Genomic DNA, 14,389 nt, shown 5'->3' with positions numbered 1-14,389 from the left:
AATATAATTCTTCGCCTATTTAATTAAATAAAATAACTCTTTATCTGTTTTAATAATATATTTGTTTTATATCATTACTTATATATTTTTTACATCGTTATATTATTATTTATACAATTTCATTTTATTTCATAAATATTCTCTATTCTAAAAATGATCACTATAGGTCACTAGTGCTTTTAAGAGTCATTTCATCGAAAGTCTATAAATGGTCATTTAGCGCTGAATGTGTTAACAAGTGTAATACTTGCTAATACTTTTTGACTACATACTTCGTTATATATTTTTCAGAAATGCGATATAAGCCTTATTAACCCCATAACTACGTTACCTCACAATTTTCTTTTTAAATCCTTTAAATGAAAATGTATAGAAAAAATAAATAATGACGTAGATGCCAAAAACGGGTTTTATTCTGCCTTCAGCTTACAGAAATAACGCGTATGTATTCCTCGCTTTACCGAAGGAAACGGTTTGAGACACCGAAAACGAACAGGACGAAATGAACAGAATGAAGCGAACACCAAACGCGGAAGCTGATTAAACGCGAGAAAATAATATCGAAATAACGTAACTTTAACACACGGAAAACACGCTTCTATTCGTCTCTCTTCGACACCGAACGACTCACGTCCGTCCTAGTCACAAACTATATTCGCGAGGATTCTTCAAGGCTTCTCCACTCAGGACTCTCCCTGTGTCGCCGAGGGTCCTATTTTTGTGCCCTTTGCCAAGCTCCACGACGTGCTTTTATCAATCGCTAATTGGCTGATCCGATTCAGCCGATTCGCGATTTGCCCCCGTGAAAATTACGTCACCGTGCCGATTCGCGATTCGCCCCTTGTGAGAATACGATTCCGCTGACCTGCGTTTCGCCCCGTGCAAAGACCTCGTAACTCGGTTAGCTTGTTTCTGAAAACAGACTTCCATAATGGTATTAGTCGATTTCCGATTTTTTCCGGAAATAAGACCCTGCATCGTCATTGGCCGGTTTTCGATTTGTTTTTCTAAAAATAGCATCCCACAATAATTTATTCATCTGTAACTCTACTTTAGCATTAGTCTTAACCCTTTGGACTCGATAGGCGCCGTTCGGTCGAAATTTGATAAAAGTTCGAAGATCGATATTAATTAACACTTTGACTACTGTGGGCCCCTATAGGCGCTTAGAAATTTTGCGTTTGTGACACGGAGGGTGCCTATGGGCGCTTAGAAATTTTGCGTTTGTGACACGGAAGGTGCCTATAGGCGCTCGGCGTAGTTTAGCTTTCTGCCACGGAGGGCGCTTGTTTTCACAAAAATGGCGCACATCGTAACTCAATTCCTGCCGTATGGTACGGCCGTTGCGTATCAAAATCTGCCGTAGTCAAGCGGTTAATATGTAAAATTTAAAATAGTGTAACAGTGGAAGGTGGAGGACGCGAGGTTTATAAATGGGGGGCAGATGCGGAAATGCAAAGCCTACGTTTTGGGAAAGACCCTAGTCTTTCTGAAGGCGTAAACCAACTGAACTGTTTTTCCTGCACATTAGACGTCGAGGTGGTCTGCGCATCCGCGAGTCATGGGGCCCTGGTTGTAAAGACATAAACCAGGTCCCCATTGACCTGAAGTCCTCGACGTCGCGAAGGAGTGGAAAATATACGAAAGTCCTTCGCTTTCCGCATCTGGCATGTGTCCCTACACAGTGTAAGAGGTATCGAAATCGAATAATTCTACGTGTTAATTATTATACGATTTCGTATTTACTGCTGAAAAAATTTCGTCAGCTTTATAACAGAATATGTTTGAACTACAAAGGGTTAAAAACACTACCTATTGAATAAGAAAGGGAGTCGGGTAAGAATTAAAGCGTGGATAAAGTAAAATCGTATTGCAACAGAGATTAAAGGTTTTATTCTGTAAATACTTAGAGGAGCATGTCTGACAGGGTACGTCTCTTCTCGACAACTGACCCAAGATTTTTGAGTTTTCTTTCACAGTGGGAAAGACTTTTCCACTAGATCTAAATTCTTTCAGGCCATGTTATAAATTCCTTACGTCTGTTTCAACGCTACCAGATACAAATCGCGGTACTAAATTATTTACGCACAATTTGCGTCATGCTATGTTGTATAAGAGCATTAGAAGGTTCAGAATGAAGAGGAATATTAAATCCTCGTTTGCTTTTTTTGTTCCAGGAAAACGACGAGAAATGTGGTGTTTAACGTTTCTTTTTATCAGCGCGGTGATGGGAGGAGAATCGGGTCCGGAGATCGAATACCCCGAGACTCCAATTGAGTACTCACCTTTGCCTCGGGAAGAAGAGGCACCATCGCCTCTTCCTGGCATGCTGTATCCCAGAGAGAGTGAATCTAGAGAGGTAATTCGAATCTTTTACTTTCATCGTCGGTAGTTGCCGTGAGTTAGTCGAGTTAGTTAATTGCTCAACAGCGATCACTGGTTTTATCGATAGCTAATGGTGAGATTTGAAGTACTTCGAATCGCTTAGAAATTATATACAGTGACTCACGAAAATATTCGGACACTAAGGTATGCCTGAATTAATCAATTAGTATCGCAGATACTTATACACGGATCGTGTTCGTTATTTATTCTGGGCATAAGATGTTTACTTAAGTTAACAAAACCATGTGTTTTATTTAATAAATTTATATGGATTTACTATAACAAATTATAAATAAAATAATACCCTATTTTCACGTCACAAGAATATTCGGACACTTGGCATAAATAACATTATATAACCCTAATTTATTTATATAAACACATGTTTTAATATTTTGTCGCATATCCTCTTTGTTTCGATACGTGCCTCAATCTGTTGGGCATATTAAAAAATGATTTTTTCCAAATAATTCGTACTGATAGCAGCCCACTCTTCCAGCAACCTTTGTTTTAGTTCCTCTTTTGAGTTAATTGCTGTCTTTCGTATTCTGCGATCTAACTTATCCATAAATTTTCAATGGGATTGAGATCCGGCGATTGTGGTGGAGGATGAAGAACTTTCGGGCAACGATAAAGCAAGAATTCTTGAACAATGCGTGCTTTATGTTTGGGCTCGTTATCCTGATAAAACTTAAAATTGTCGCGAATTCCCATTTTTTCTTCACTATTTAATAAATTATTTTTCAGTAGGTGTAAGTGACAGTTTTGTCCATGATGTTGTCAATAAAAACTAAATTGTCCATTCCTCTGATCGAAATACAGGCCCAAACCATCTCGCTGCCTCCGGGGTGTTTAACGATACCTCTCGTGTTTCGATGGTGGAACTCTTGATTCGCTTTTCGTCACACCATTCTTTTTACATCTGTATTATGGATATTAATGGAATACAAGTTCATCCCGAAACAATTCGGAGAACTCTTAAGCAACACGGGTACAACGTATCTGCGATACGATGTGATTAATTCAGACATACGTTGGTGTTCGAATATTTTCGTGAGTCTCTCTATATACTTGCTTCACATTTTAAATAATCAAAATTCGACATATCAATGATTAAAAATATCTCTGATTTCCCATTAAGTAAACCTTATCTAAAAAAATAATTTTCGCAACGTAATATAAATTTTTACTTAATTGTTCTTAATATATAAATTGAATTATTAGTTATCGCTATTAGTTATATATAATTTATTTGATTATATAGTTTATTTAATTAAAATCCGTAAAAAAAATTCCTAAACTATTTCTCTGAACATGGAAAAATTTCCATAATTGTATAAAAATACTTGCATAATTAATTGAATTATCCAACAGTGTAAATAACGAATTGATTTTTCATTAAGGTGAAATCTCTAGATGGTATGTGGGATTTCGTGATTTCTCCTACAGAAGACTCGCTAAAGGGTTACAAAGAAGCATGGTTTGCTGATGAACTATCAAAGGTATTGTAAAAACAGTTTAAAAAAATTATATTATTATTATTATTTTATCAACATTATTATTACGTAATATAATGTTAATATAAATATAAATAAATATATACTATTATTTTATTATTATTTATTGCATCAGTACATTATACAGTAAATAATAATAATAATAAATATCATATGTAGCATTTACAAAGTACATATCATGTAATTTTTTCTACAAATTGTATGATAATTTTATTATTAATCAGAACTAAAGAAAGAAATTAATATTTAATATATTATTTTTATTAGAAAATTTAAATTCAAATTTTATTGTTATGTTATTAATCTTTTACTTTAATTGTATAAATTTAAACAATTTAAAACAATGTTAAGATGCAAAATAAAAATTATTTCACAATTGTAACATTGAAATCATTAATAATGGTAAATCGTAATTATAAATTTTTAATCAAATTACTCCTTTTTCTTCGGTAAAAATAAATTAATTTGAACTATGTAAATTAAAAAATTTCATTGTTATGGTATTAATTTTTTCTTTAATTGTATAAATTTAAACAATTTAGAACAATGTTAAGATGCAAAATAAAAATTATTTCACAATTGTAACATTGAAATCATTAATAACGGTAAATCGTAGTTATAAATTTTTAATCAAATTACTCTTTTTTCTTCGATAAAAATAAATTAATTTGAACTATGTAAATTAAAAAATTTCATTGTTATGGTATTAATTTTTTCTTTAATTGTATAAATTTAAACAATTTAAAACAATGTTAAGATGCAAAATAAAAATTATTTCACAATTGTAACATTGAAATCATTAATAATGGTAAATCGTAATTATAAATTTTTAATCAAATTACTCCTTTCTATTCGAAAAAAATAAATAAATTCAATTATACAAATTAATAAATTTCGACGCAAATGTTTTTAAACGGTATAAAATGAGTGTAAAATCGTGCTAGTATCTGACCGTTATAATACATCTATTCGTACCTGTTGCATAAACGTACAGAACTCGAGGTTGCGTAAATATTAATTTCGCAAAATTACACGTTGTCAACGAGGATTCACTTATGTAGGTGTACCGCTTCGTCTAGGTAGGGAAGGTGATGCAAATGCCTGTACCTTCGTCATACAACGACATCACAACCTCCAGAGACCTCAGAGATCATGTGGGAGCAGTTTGGTATCATCGAACCTTCTTCGTGCCTCCATCTTGGCGAGAACAAAGGGTCTTTGTTAGATTTGGCTCTGTCAACTATCTCGCCCAAGTGGTAATTATTTTATTAATTATGCATGATGTTATTATCAATTAATTACATGATAATATATTAATTTATTTATATTACTTTTCTTTTTCTCTTTTTTATTTCATAATTCTTTATTAGTATACATGCATGTTTACAGATTGTTGTCTTTATTAAATCTAGTATTTTTTATATTTTAATCAAATCAAATACAGATAAAATTTTCAAAGAATTACATCTTCTTAATTTTAGAAAAGAAGTTCGAAAAGAGAACAAAGGAAATTTGTATAACGAAACATATAGGATATAAATAATATACTATTAATGGTTTAAATTTTAATATTTTTAAATATTAACCTTAAACATTTCCTTTTCTTAAATATTAATTTATTTTGTTAACACTATTTTATTTTTTTAACAACTTCAATTTTGTCTTGTATATTTTATTATTTATTTTTTCAACACTGTGTTATTAATTTTCTTTTTCCGCTTTTTATCGTTAATTTATTTTTTCAATATTATATTATTAACGACATAAATAGTTCACCTTTGCCTAAATACCAATTTATCTCTTAAACATTACACCATTAATGACTTAAACCTTTCTCTATATTTTTTAGCTGTTATGCTTTTGCTTACCCTTAACGTCCAGTTTAATGTCGTTGTATTGATCTAATAGAGGCTATTTCTAGTAAAATAATTTGATCATTTCACTATTTAAAAAGGAATAGCCTAATTGAATATATTCCACAAATTTTCCAAAATCAGTTTGCATACATACATTTTTATATACGTTATAATTTATCTAGTTATAGCTATAGGATATTTAACAATTTTTACTGTCAAACATTTTCAATGTTCTGTTCTATATAAATTGAGGTTATGAGAGAATTTTTGACACTGTGCCCTTCTATTTAGTTTATTTATTCAAGTGCTATTCATGCATTTGTTAGGTAAGATTAGGTTAGGTTCAGTGTTCTATTGCATGTATGTTGAGATTATGAGAGAATTTTTGACACTGTGCCCTTCTATTCAATTTATTTATTCAAGTGCCATTTATACATTTATTTGGTTAGGTTAGGTTAGGTTAGGTTCAACATTCTGTTCTATATATATTGAGGTTATGAGAGAATTTTTTACACTGTGCCCTTCTATTCAGTTTATTTATTCAAATGCTATGCATGCATTTGTTAGGTAAGATTAGGTTAGGTTCAGTGTTCTATTGCATGTATGTTGAGATTATGAGAGAATTTTTGACACTGTGCCCTTCTATTCAATTTATTTATTCAAGTGCATTTATACATTTATTTGGTTAGGTTAGATTAGGTTAGGTTCAATATTCTGTTGCATATATATTGAGGTTATGAGGGAATTTTTGACACTATACCCTTCTATTCAGTTTATTTATTCAAGTGCCATTTATACATTTATTTGGTTAGGTTAGGTTAGGTTAGGTTAGGTTCAACATTCTGTTGCATATATATTGAGGTTATGAGAGAATTTTTGACACTGTGCCCTTCTATTTAGTTTATTTATTCAAGTGCTATGCATGCATTTGTTAGGTAAGATTAGGTTAGGTTCAGTGTTCTATTGCATGTATGTTGAGATTATGAGAGAATTTTTGACACTGTGCCCTTCTATTCAATTTATTTATTCAAGTGCATTTATACATTTATTTGGTTAGGTTAGATTAGGTTAGGTTCAATATTCTGTTGCATATATATTGAGGTTATGAGGGAATTTTTGACACTATACCCTTCTATTCAGTTTATTTATTCAAGTGCCATTTATACATTTATTTGGTTAGGTTAGGTTAGGTTAGGTTAGGTTCAACATTCTGTTGCATATATATTGAGGTTATGAGAGAATTTTTGACACTTTGCCCTTCCATTTAGTTTATTTATTCAAGTGCTATGCATGCATTTGTTAGGTAAGATTAGGTTAGGTTCAGTGTTCTATTGCATGTATGTTGAGATTATGAGAGAATTTTTGACACTGTGCCCTTCTATTCAATTTATTTATTCAAGTGCATTTATACATTTATTTGGTTAGGTTAGATTAGGTTAGGTTCAATATTCTGTTGCATATATATTGAGGTTATGAGAGAATTTTTTACACTGTGCCCTTCTATTCAGTTTATTTATTCAAATGCTGTTTAAACATTTGTAAAGAAGCTAACTGTAAAAATTTAAATAAAAGAATAAATGATAAAGCAACAACGAAATTATCTATCTTTGGTTTCTTTGAATATTCAATTGCACACGTATTCTTCTCTTAATATCTTTTCTCTACACTACCGCCCTTTCTCTGAAAACCCAGTCATACCAACTTCAGAAAATAAAGACGTTAAACAATATATATTTCCAGATGCATACATAAAGCTATTTGCAAGGTGTCCCTGAAAGATGCAAGCAGACACCAAGAAATTTCCCATAAAAATGACAAAAAGAGTATAAAATAATTTTCCTTTATTTAGGGCTTACTGTGAGTTTGCTGTTTAACAATTGTATATTTATTACAAATTATAATATACACACGTCACAAAAAGATTACAACGATTAGGTATGTTTGGTGAAATTTTTCTTAACACTGGATTTACGGAATTTCCAACACCAAGCGACTCACGCTTGTGCTGGTCACAACCGATTTCCAAGGACTCAGTTTTGGTTGTCAAGGACCACGCTTTTATGCTTTCCTTAACCTACGCTTCAGTTAAATTCTTCGCCATCTTTGGACCTAACGTTTGGGAATTCCTGTTATAACAATTGGTACAGTATCTCCGAGTTTTATGAACACTTCGCCCACTGTCAGTGGTCCACTTGACGGCCGAGTCTGGACCTGAACGGAATAGCAAGCAAAACGGGCTGGGCACTTGACGTGTTAAACTCTCTTCGTGAAGTATTGTAGTTCTTCTACATCTTCGTGATTTATATCTGAAAATCCTCCAGCACTCAAAACAGGAGCAATGTTTACTGTTGCCATAGATAAATTTTTCAAGTCATTTGAATGGTGGAATGCTCTTGTACGAAAAATGCCTTATAAGGGACCGTGTTATAGGAGAGTGTATATCGTCACTAGGTCGATCTTAGTTGGCGACGATTAGTGACACACGGTTCTGTCTAGCTTCGAAGTGGTGAGTGGACTGTATTTTAGGAGAACTCTCTTCGTGTCTGCTCTGTGGGTGGTTTTATAAGCTTCGTCTGTCTACTGATTGGTTGCGAATAATATTGGAGGTGTGTGCTAGCTCCAGCGTCTTTCGGTGGTGGTGGTTGTTTAAACAATCTGGGTCCTTATGCCTGTCGTCTTAAGGGTGATATATCGTTGCTTGTTACGGTTTACCCAGGTGGTGGCTTAGGTGACAACGAGTGTATAGAAGTCAAGGGACGCTGACAATAAGGACATAAAACAGTCCTCCACTTGACCTGGGACATTGCGGTCCTAGGGCCGTAACACTGGTACTTGTAAAATTTCAGAGCTTTCACATTTAGATACACAGTCTGTCCTAAACAAAGGGATGAACGGAATACCGGAAACGGTGTTTCAAGGATTAACAGAGAGCTATCCCAATTTTCGCTCCGCGTTATGTGAAAATGGCGTTACGAAAACAACGCGTTATAGGAGACTTGACTGTACACGAAATATCTCCTTGTTTTCTTTTATATTCCAGTGGGTTAATGGCGGATTAGTTACCAACCATGAAATGGGTCATCTTCCATTTGAAGCTGAAATATCTTCCTATTTAGTTTATGGCGGGAAAAATCGGATAACTGTCGTAGTCGATAATACTTTGCTCCAGACTAGCGTGCCACAAGGGAAAATTATGGATCTCGCAGTCGATAATGGAACAATACACACGCAGACTTACACTTTCGACTTTTTCAACTATGCCGGCATACACAGGTAAGACGATATTTATTTTCATATTTTTACGCCTTGCTTCTAGCAATAAAACATATCGAGTATCTTCGATCAAACGAATAAGATAAGAATAAAATTTTAAGAATTAGAAAAGGAAGGAAATTCAAGAAATAAAATAAAAACTCTCTTATAAGTGTGGAAATAACTATGGGAGTGCTCTGTGTCAAAAATCTAAACGAAATTTTTTTGGTATTTTATATTTTATCATTAATGTTATTACGTTATACCATATTTTATATTTTTATCTTTTCTGCTTTGTAAAAATACAAAAATATTTTTGCAATGGGGCAAAAAATATTATAGTCATTAGATTGGGTACATAATTAATGTTGAAATTAATGTTTTAATTTATACAAACGCAATCGTAACATTGGTATTTTTTAATGGTAAAGTAATTCAGAACATTGTTTATGTAATTAACGACTGATTTCAGTTTCTCAGAATGCGTTTCAAATTATTATGACGCTGACCAGACACTGAGCCCATTGATGTTACCTAGCTATTTTTTGACCATCACTAAAATTCATAGATATGCATAAAAACTAACCAATAAGAGAATAGATGTTAACCAAATAAGTAAATTGTTCCGTGGTGCATATGGTGTATCCCGCCTTGGCATCGCTAAATAAGCCGTGAGGTCGGTATTTCCAAGGTTTATAACACGATCGGAAAGACAGACTATTTTAGAGTTGGGCTCTCGGTATATTGGGGGGCAATGAAACTAATATTCTTTCAAATCTTCATTTCGCCTACGCTCAATAGCCAAAGGGCGTGTTATAAACCTCGGTAATTCTGAAGGGTCATCCCGAAGTCCCGCTAAGGGTAACAAACTACCGACGCACCGGACCTAGACGAACACCGTAACCCTTAGGAAAAACCCATGACCTCACGCCTGCTCAAGTGTCATACCACCCCTGCAGGAGAAGGCGCGCCAAGGGTGCATGGAAGGCGTGATCACAACACTTAGGATGCCGCTAATTGGGAAATTAACATTCTTCTAAACAACCAATCAGCGCGCATCCTCGACATGCCAAGGCGAGGAACTGACTAACGCAAAAGGGTCAGTCAGTCAAACCACAACGTTCAAACAGTCAAATTCAAACAGTCGAACAGTCACACTCGAACTCTGAAACTATCACATAAAAACCGTCAGTTAGAATCGCGACTTCGAGGGAAGGAGTGAGGTGGAAGCAGATTAACATTCGAGCTACCAAACAACAGTAACAGCTCTAGACCGTAAAACGTCTAGAGCACCCCCCGCGTTCATAAGAAGGAAATAACTTCGATGCAATTCGAGACGCGTGGGAACAAATAGCATCCCAAATATATGTATAGTTAAATAAAATTGGGAAATGGACATTCGTCAGAAGAATCTGAAGTTACTGCTTTAGGGATAAGTCTGCGCTCTTGCATCTATTTGTAACGTTTGACTCACTTTGTTTCGATTGTTTCATTCGCTTTCTTTGTTACACAGTGCTATATATGACCGGGCTAGTAGGAAGGGATCGTTTCTGCCAATAAGGGAAACGCTCTACTTCTGCGATGACGTTAGAATGGGTGGGTTGGTGGGGGTTCGGTCCTACGTTTCGCGCAGCGGACTTCTTTTCAGAAACGCACAGTACATAGCTCAACGTGCGAATATAAGATGAACAACCAGAAACAATATTCTTGTATGATACTTTATTAGAATGGTGAAAACATAAACAATTTAAGGGAAAATCTTAAAGCGTGAACAAAAGCTAGTTTCCGTTTCTTACGCTATAAAATATATTAGCAATTTTGTTGCAAAAATATATGAATTTAGTGGATATGTATCACATAGTTCAGAGCCATTCTTTTCTCTTTTGTATTCGAATTTAATCTTGACATCTGGGTCATTAGAGACGGTATATCTTGTTGTCGCGTCGCGATCGAAATTCTCGTATTTCCGACGGGTTGTAAGGCCGTCTCGCGACTACGACACGTGTTGCCCGCCAAATTAATATTGGGCAACTGTTTAAGTTGCACGAGCAGAAAAGAATAGTGTCTACGACGGTCGACGTTTCGAAAAGAACCGTGGCGTGTTGTTGATTTGAATCGGTTAGACGGAGTGTTTTAGAGAGACCCCCCGCGTTCATAAGAAGGAAATAACTTCGATACAATTCGCGACGCGTGGGAACATAAATATTAGTAATAAAATTGTCAATTTTATAAAATAAACTCATCTTTTTAATCCAATATTTTAACAGCGTCACTTACTCTGTGATTGACGAGTATACTCGTCGTCGCTCGATTTTCGCGACACATAGGTGCGCGCTCTGAAAAGGGGGGCGCCACAGCTAACTCGTTAAATAGAAGTTCCTATGCCATCTAAGTATCCTCGGTCTAAGGCAGAGTCCGCTAGAAGAAAGGCTTGCTGATGAGTCCGCTAGCAGGCCCGGCACGAAACGCATCCCTTCCTTTTCCTGTCGTCCTTCCAAGTACCTACTACCCTATCGATAGCAACGACGATCACAGGAATACCAACAAACCAGCACCACAGAACATACCAGCCTATTATATAGAATCACAAGAGACAACAAACTTCATAAGAAGCATATACCACCCGAAGGAACAAAGAAGACCTCAACATAAATAATTAATAAAACCCCCCATACTTAAATTATTTAACATGCTATGAAATATCAATCATTCGCCGTTTATTCAACGAAACAAACGTATAATGTACAACAGCGAACTGCGTAGTGTGCTAATTTAAAAAAGAAAGGCTAATTTAATTTGATTCGTTCGCTATGTTGAGCCATAAAAAATTTCACAATGATATCCGGACTCTGTGAGACGAACACAAACAAATGTACAACGTGCAGCAATTAACTGTCGAGTGTCAGCTTGGAAATAAAATGGTCCAGGTCACTCACTGGCCCGTACAAAATTTCACAATGACGACTAGATACTGCGAGACGAACAAAAGCAAATTACCAGCGCAGAACAATTTATTTGCGATTGAAAGGATATACGACCGAATTCACCGGCTTTCACGTGGCAACGAGATGTCGGATAAGATTAAACCGTTAATGCGGTATTTTTAAATTACAGGCCTGTTTTACTGCATACAAAACCACGCGTCTATATCGAAGATATCACTGTGAGGACAGGTGTAATCGGTGATACCGGTATTGTAAAGTACATAATTCAACCAGCAGGCTTGCACGAGAATGAAGTTCCTATCTGTAGGGTGACCTTGACCGATGCGGAGGATATTTTAGCCGTGAAGGAGCCTGTTTACGGATTTTCCGGTACCCTGCATGTACCGTACCCCAATCTCTGGTGGCCTAGGGGTATGAGCTCTGAACCCGGATACCTTTACACCTTGAAGGTATGTATCATGGTACTTTTTATCTTTTTGCTCCTTACTTTCTCCCGTTAATCCCGTTAAATCGTCTATTAGCTTTTTACATACTATCTGTGTCACTCATATGTATGTATATATATATATTGGGTTCAGAAACCAATCAGTTTGAGGCCGTTGAAATTAAAGTTAAGATAAATAATATTTTTACAAATGAATTTATAGAATATAGAATATAAAAAAATAACGATGCTATTAAAAATGCAAAACGTAAGTGAATTTGTTATAAAATAATATAGATAGGAACTTATCAGCAAAGAAAACAAAAGAATATTGCTTCTCTTTAAAAAAAGAAAAGAAATTTAACGAAAACTCAATGAATTTAATTATCATTCTCGTGTATTATACAGTCAAGTCTCCTATAACGCGATTAATTCATTAACACATTATATGGAAACTGTGTTATAAGAAAATCACAATTAATTGAAATCAGGAACTGCGTTCTATGTAAACTGCGTTATGAGAAACATAGTGTAGAGACACGGGTGGTGGTTCAATAAATAAGAACTATTTATTAGTAATGTAATAATAATACTATATGTGGTGACGATTAAGCCTAAGAATATAGATACATAAACTATTACAACTACAACTTAACGACTTAAGATTACAGCTTGATTTCACAACACAAATACAACTAAACGACTGACAATTTACCTTCTTTCTATACAACTCCGTTCTAAAGACTCCTCGAAAACTACACAAGAACTGTCCACTAACCATTTTTGTCTTCTTATATATATTCCCCAAAAGCCTCCCCCAACATGACCAAATATGGTCATGCTAAGGGCCTGGCGCATCGCCAGGGTTTTTCCGACCGACCTGGCCCTCGAACCCTCGGCGACCTTCCAAACTAAAGTCACCTATACACGAGGTGGTAATCCTGCGATACTACGATAGTAATAAGACAAATCAGACTAATTTATACCGCGTTATACGGAAACCACTGCCACGTTATATAGGAATCGCGTTGTAAGAAATTCAGAAATAATACAAATTGAGCGAATTTGTATCGCGTTATGTGGAATCTCAGAAATAAATAAATTGTACATAAATCATACCTATATAAAAGCTTCATTTTCAAAAAATTATAGAGTCACACAGTCTCTACTTCGCTGGAGAGTAGTTTGGCTCTAAATTTCCGCAGACTAGGGACTGGATCTGATTTAATCTCAACTTCTAACTAACTCTTAACAATAGAACTACCAACCCAGTCAAAATGACTGGTCCCAGAATTCTCCTTTTAACAATCACCGATCACATACACCTGCTTTAAGAATAAAATTGGTATCAACTCGTATTGAGAAAGAACTGTAATTGTCGCGTCGAGTCGCGATCTAAACTCTCGTGTTTCAGGGACGAGTTGTACGGCCGTCTCACGACTACGACACGTGTTGCCCGCCAAATGAATATTGGGCAACTGTTTCAGTTGCACGAGCAGAAAAGCGTCGCCTCTACGACGGTCTAACGTTCGAAAAGAACCGTGGCGTGTTGATGATTCGAAGAGAACTGTTTTCAAGAGAACCGATGTCTCTGAGAGCTCGTTCGGAAGTTCTTTGACCAAGGGCGTTCCCTTGGTCCGCGAATCCGTTACCTTGGAGTGAGGGAAGGTTCCCCCGAAAAACCACGATAGTGGAGGAAACCCTCTCCTCCAAGGTGGGGTACCTGGGGTTCACCCGCGCGCCGGTGACCCCATCGGCCGTTTGTTACCCCTAGCGAAGGCCTGAGGCTTCCAACGTGTGCGGACCACGTGGAGCCCTCAGGCCTATTGTCAGCCAAGTCTTAAGAGCCGTCGCCTAATTTCGTTAAATTAGGGATTTCCAGGATTCTCGTGTTCCGCGACACGAGAAGTCAAAAGAAAAAAGGTACAGCAGTCAAACATGCTGAAGGCATGGAGCGGGAAATTCCGATGCCGAATTGTTCGACCCTAAGACCTGGCTGTTGGAAGACCG

The 14,389-nt window shown here is 35.7% G+C and overlaps 1 protein-coding gene across 1 annotated transcript in view; it reads left to right on the top strand.

The window, feature by feature from the left end:
* Window positions 1-2,191: 2,191 nt before the first annotated feature.
* Window positions 2,192-14,389, top strand: part of LOC108546181 (beta-glucuronidase) — a 25,089-nt gene continuing 12,891 nt past the window's right edge. Inside the window, exons 1-5 of the mRNA XM_017898129.1 lie at window positions 2,192-2,359; window positions 3,789-3,887; window positions 4,982-5,158; window positions 8,799-9,031; window positions 12,125-12,404. Coding sequence (XP_017753618.1) covers window positions 2,192-2,359; window positions 3,789-3,887; window positions 4,982-5,158; window positions 8,799-9,031; window positions 12,125-12,404 — 957 coding nt within the window. The remainder of the gene's footprint in view (window positions 2,360-3,788; window positions 3,888-4,981; window positions 5,159-8,798; window positions 9,032-12,124; window positions 12,405-14,389) is intronic.

This window comes from Eufriesea mexicana, unplaced genomic scaffold (assembly GCF_001483705.2).
Source record: "Eufriesea mexicana isolate 0111107269 unplaced genomic scaffold, ASM148370v2 scaffold620, whole genome shotgun sequence".
NCBI classification, from domain to species: domain Eukaryota; kingdom Metazoa; phylum Arthropoda; class Insecta; order Hymenoptera; family Apidae; genus Eufriesea; species Eufriesea mexicana.
Note: the sequence above shows the minus strand (reverse complement) of the source record. Positions and strands in the feature narration are given on the sequence as shown.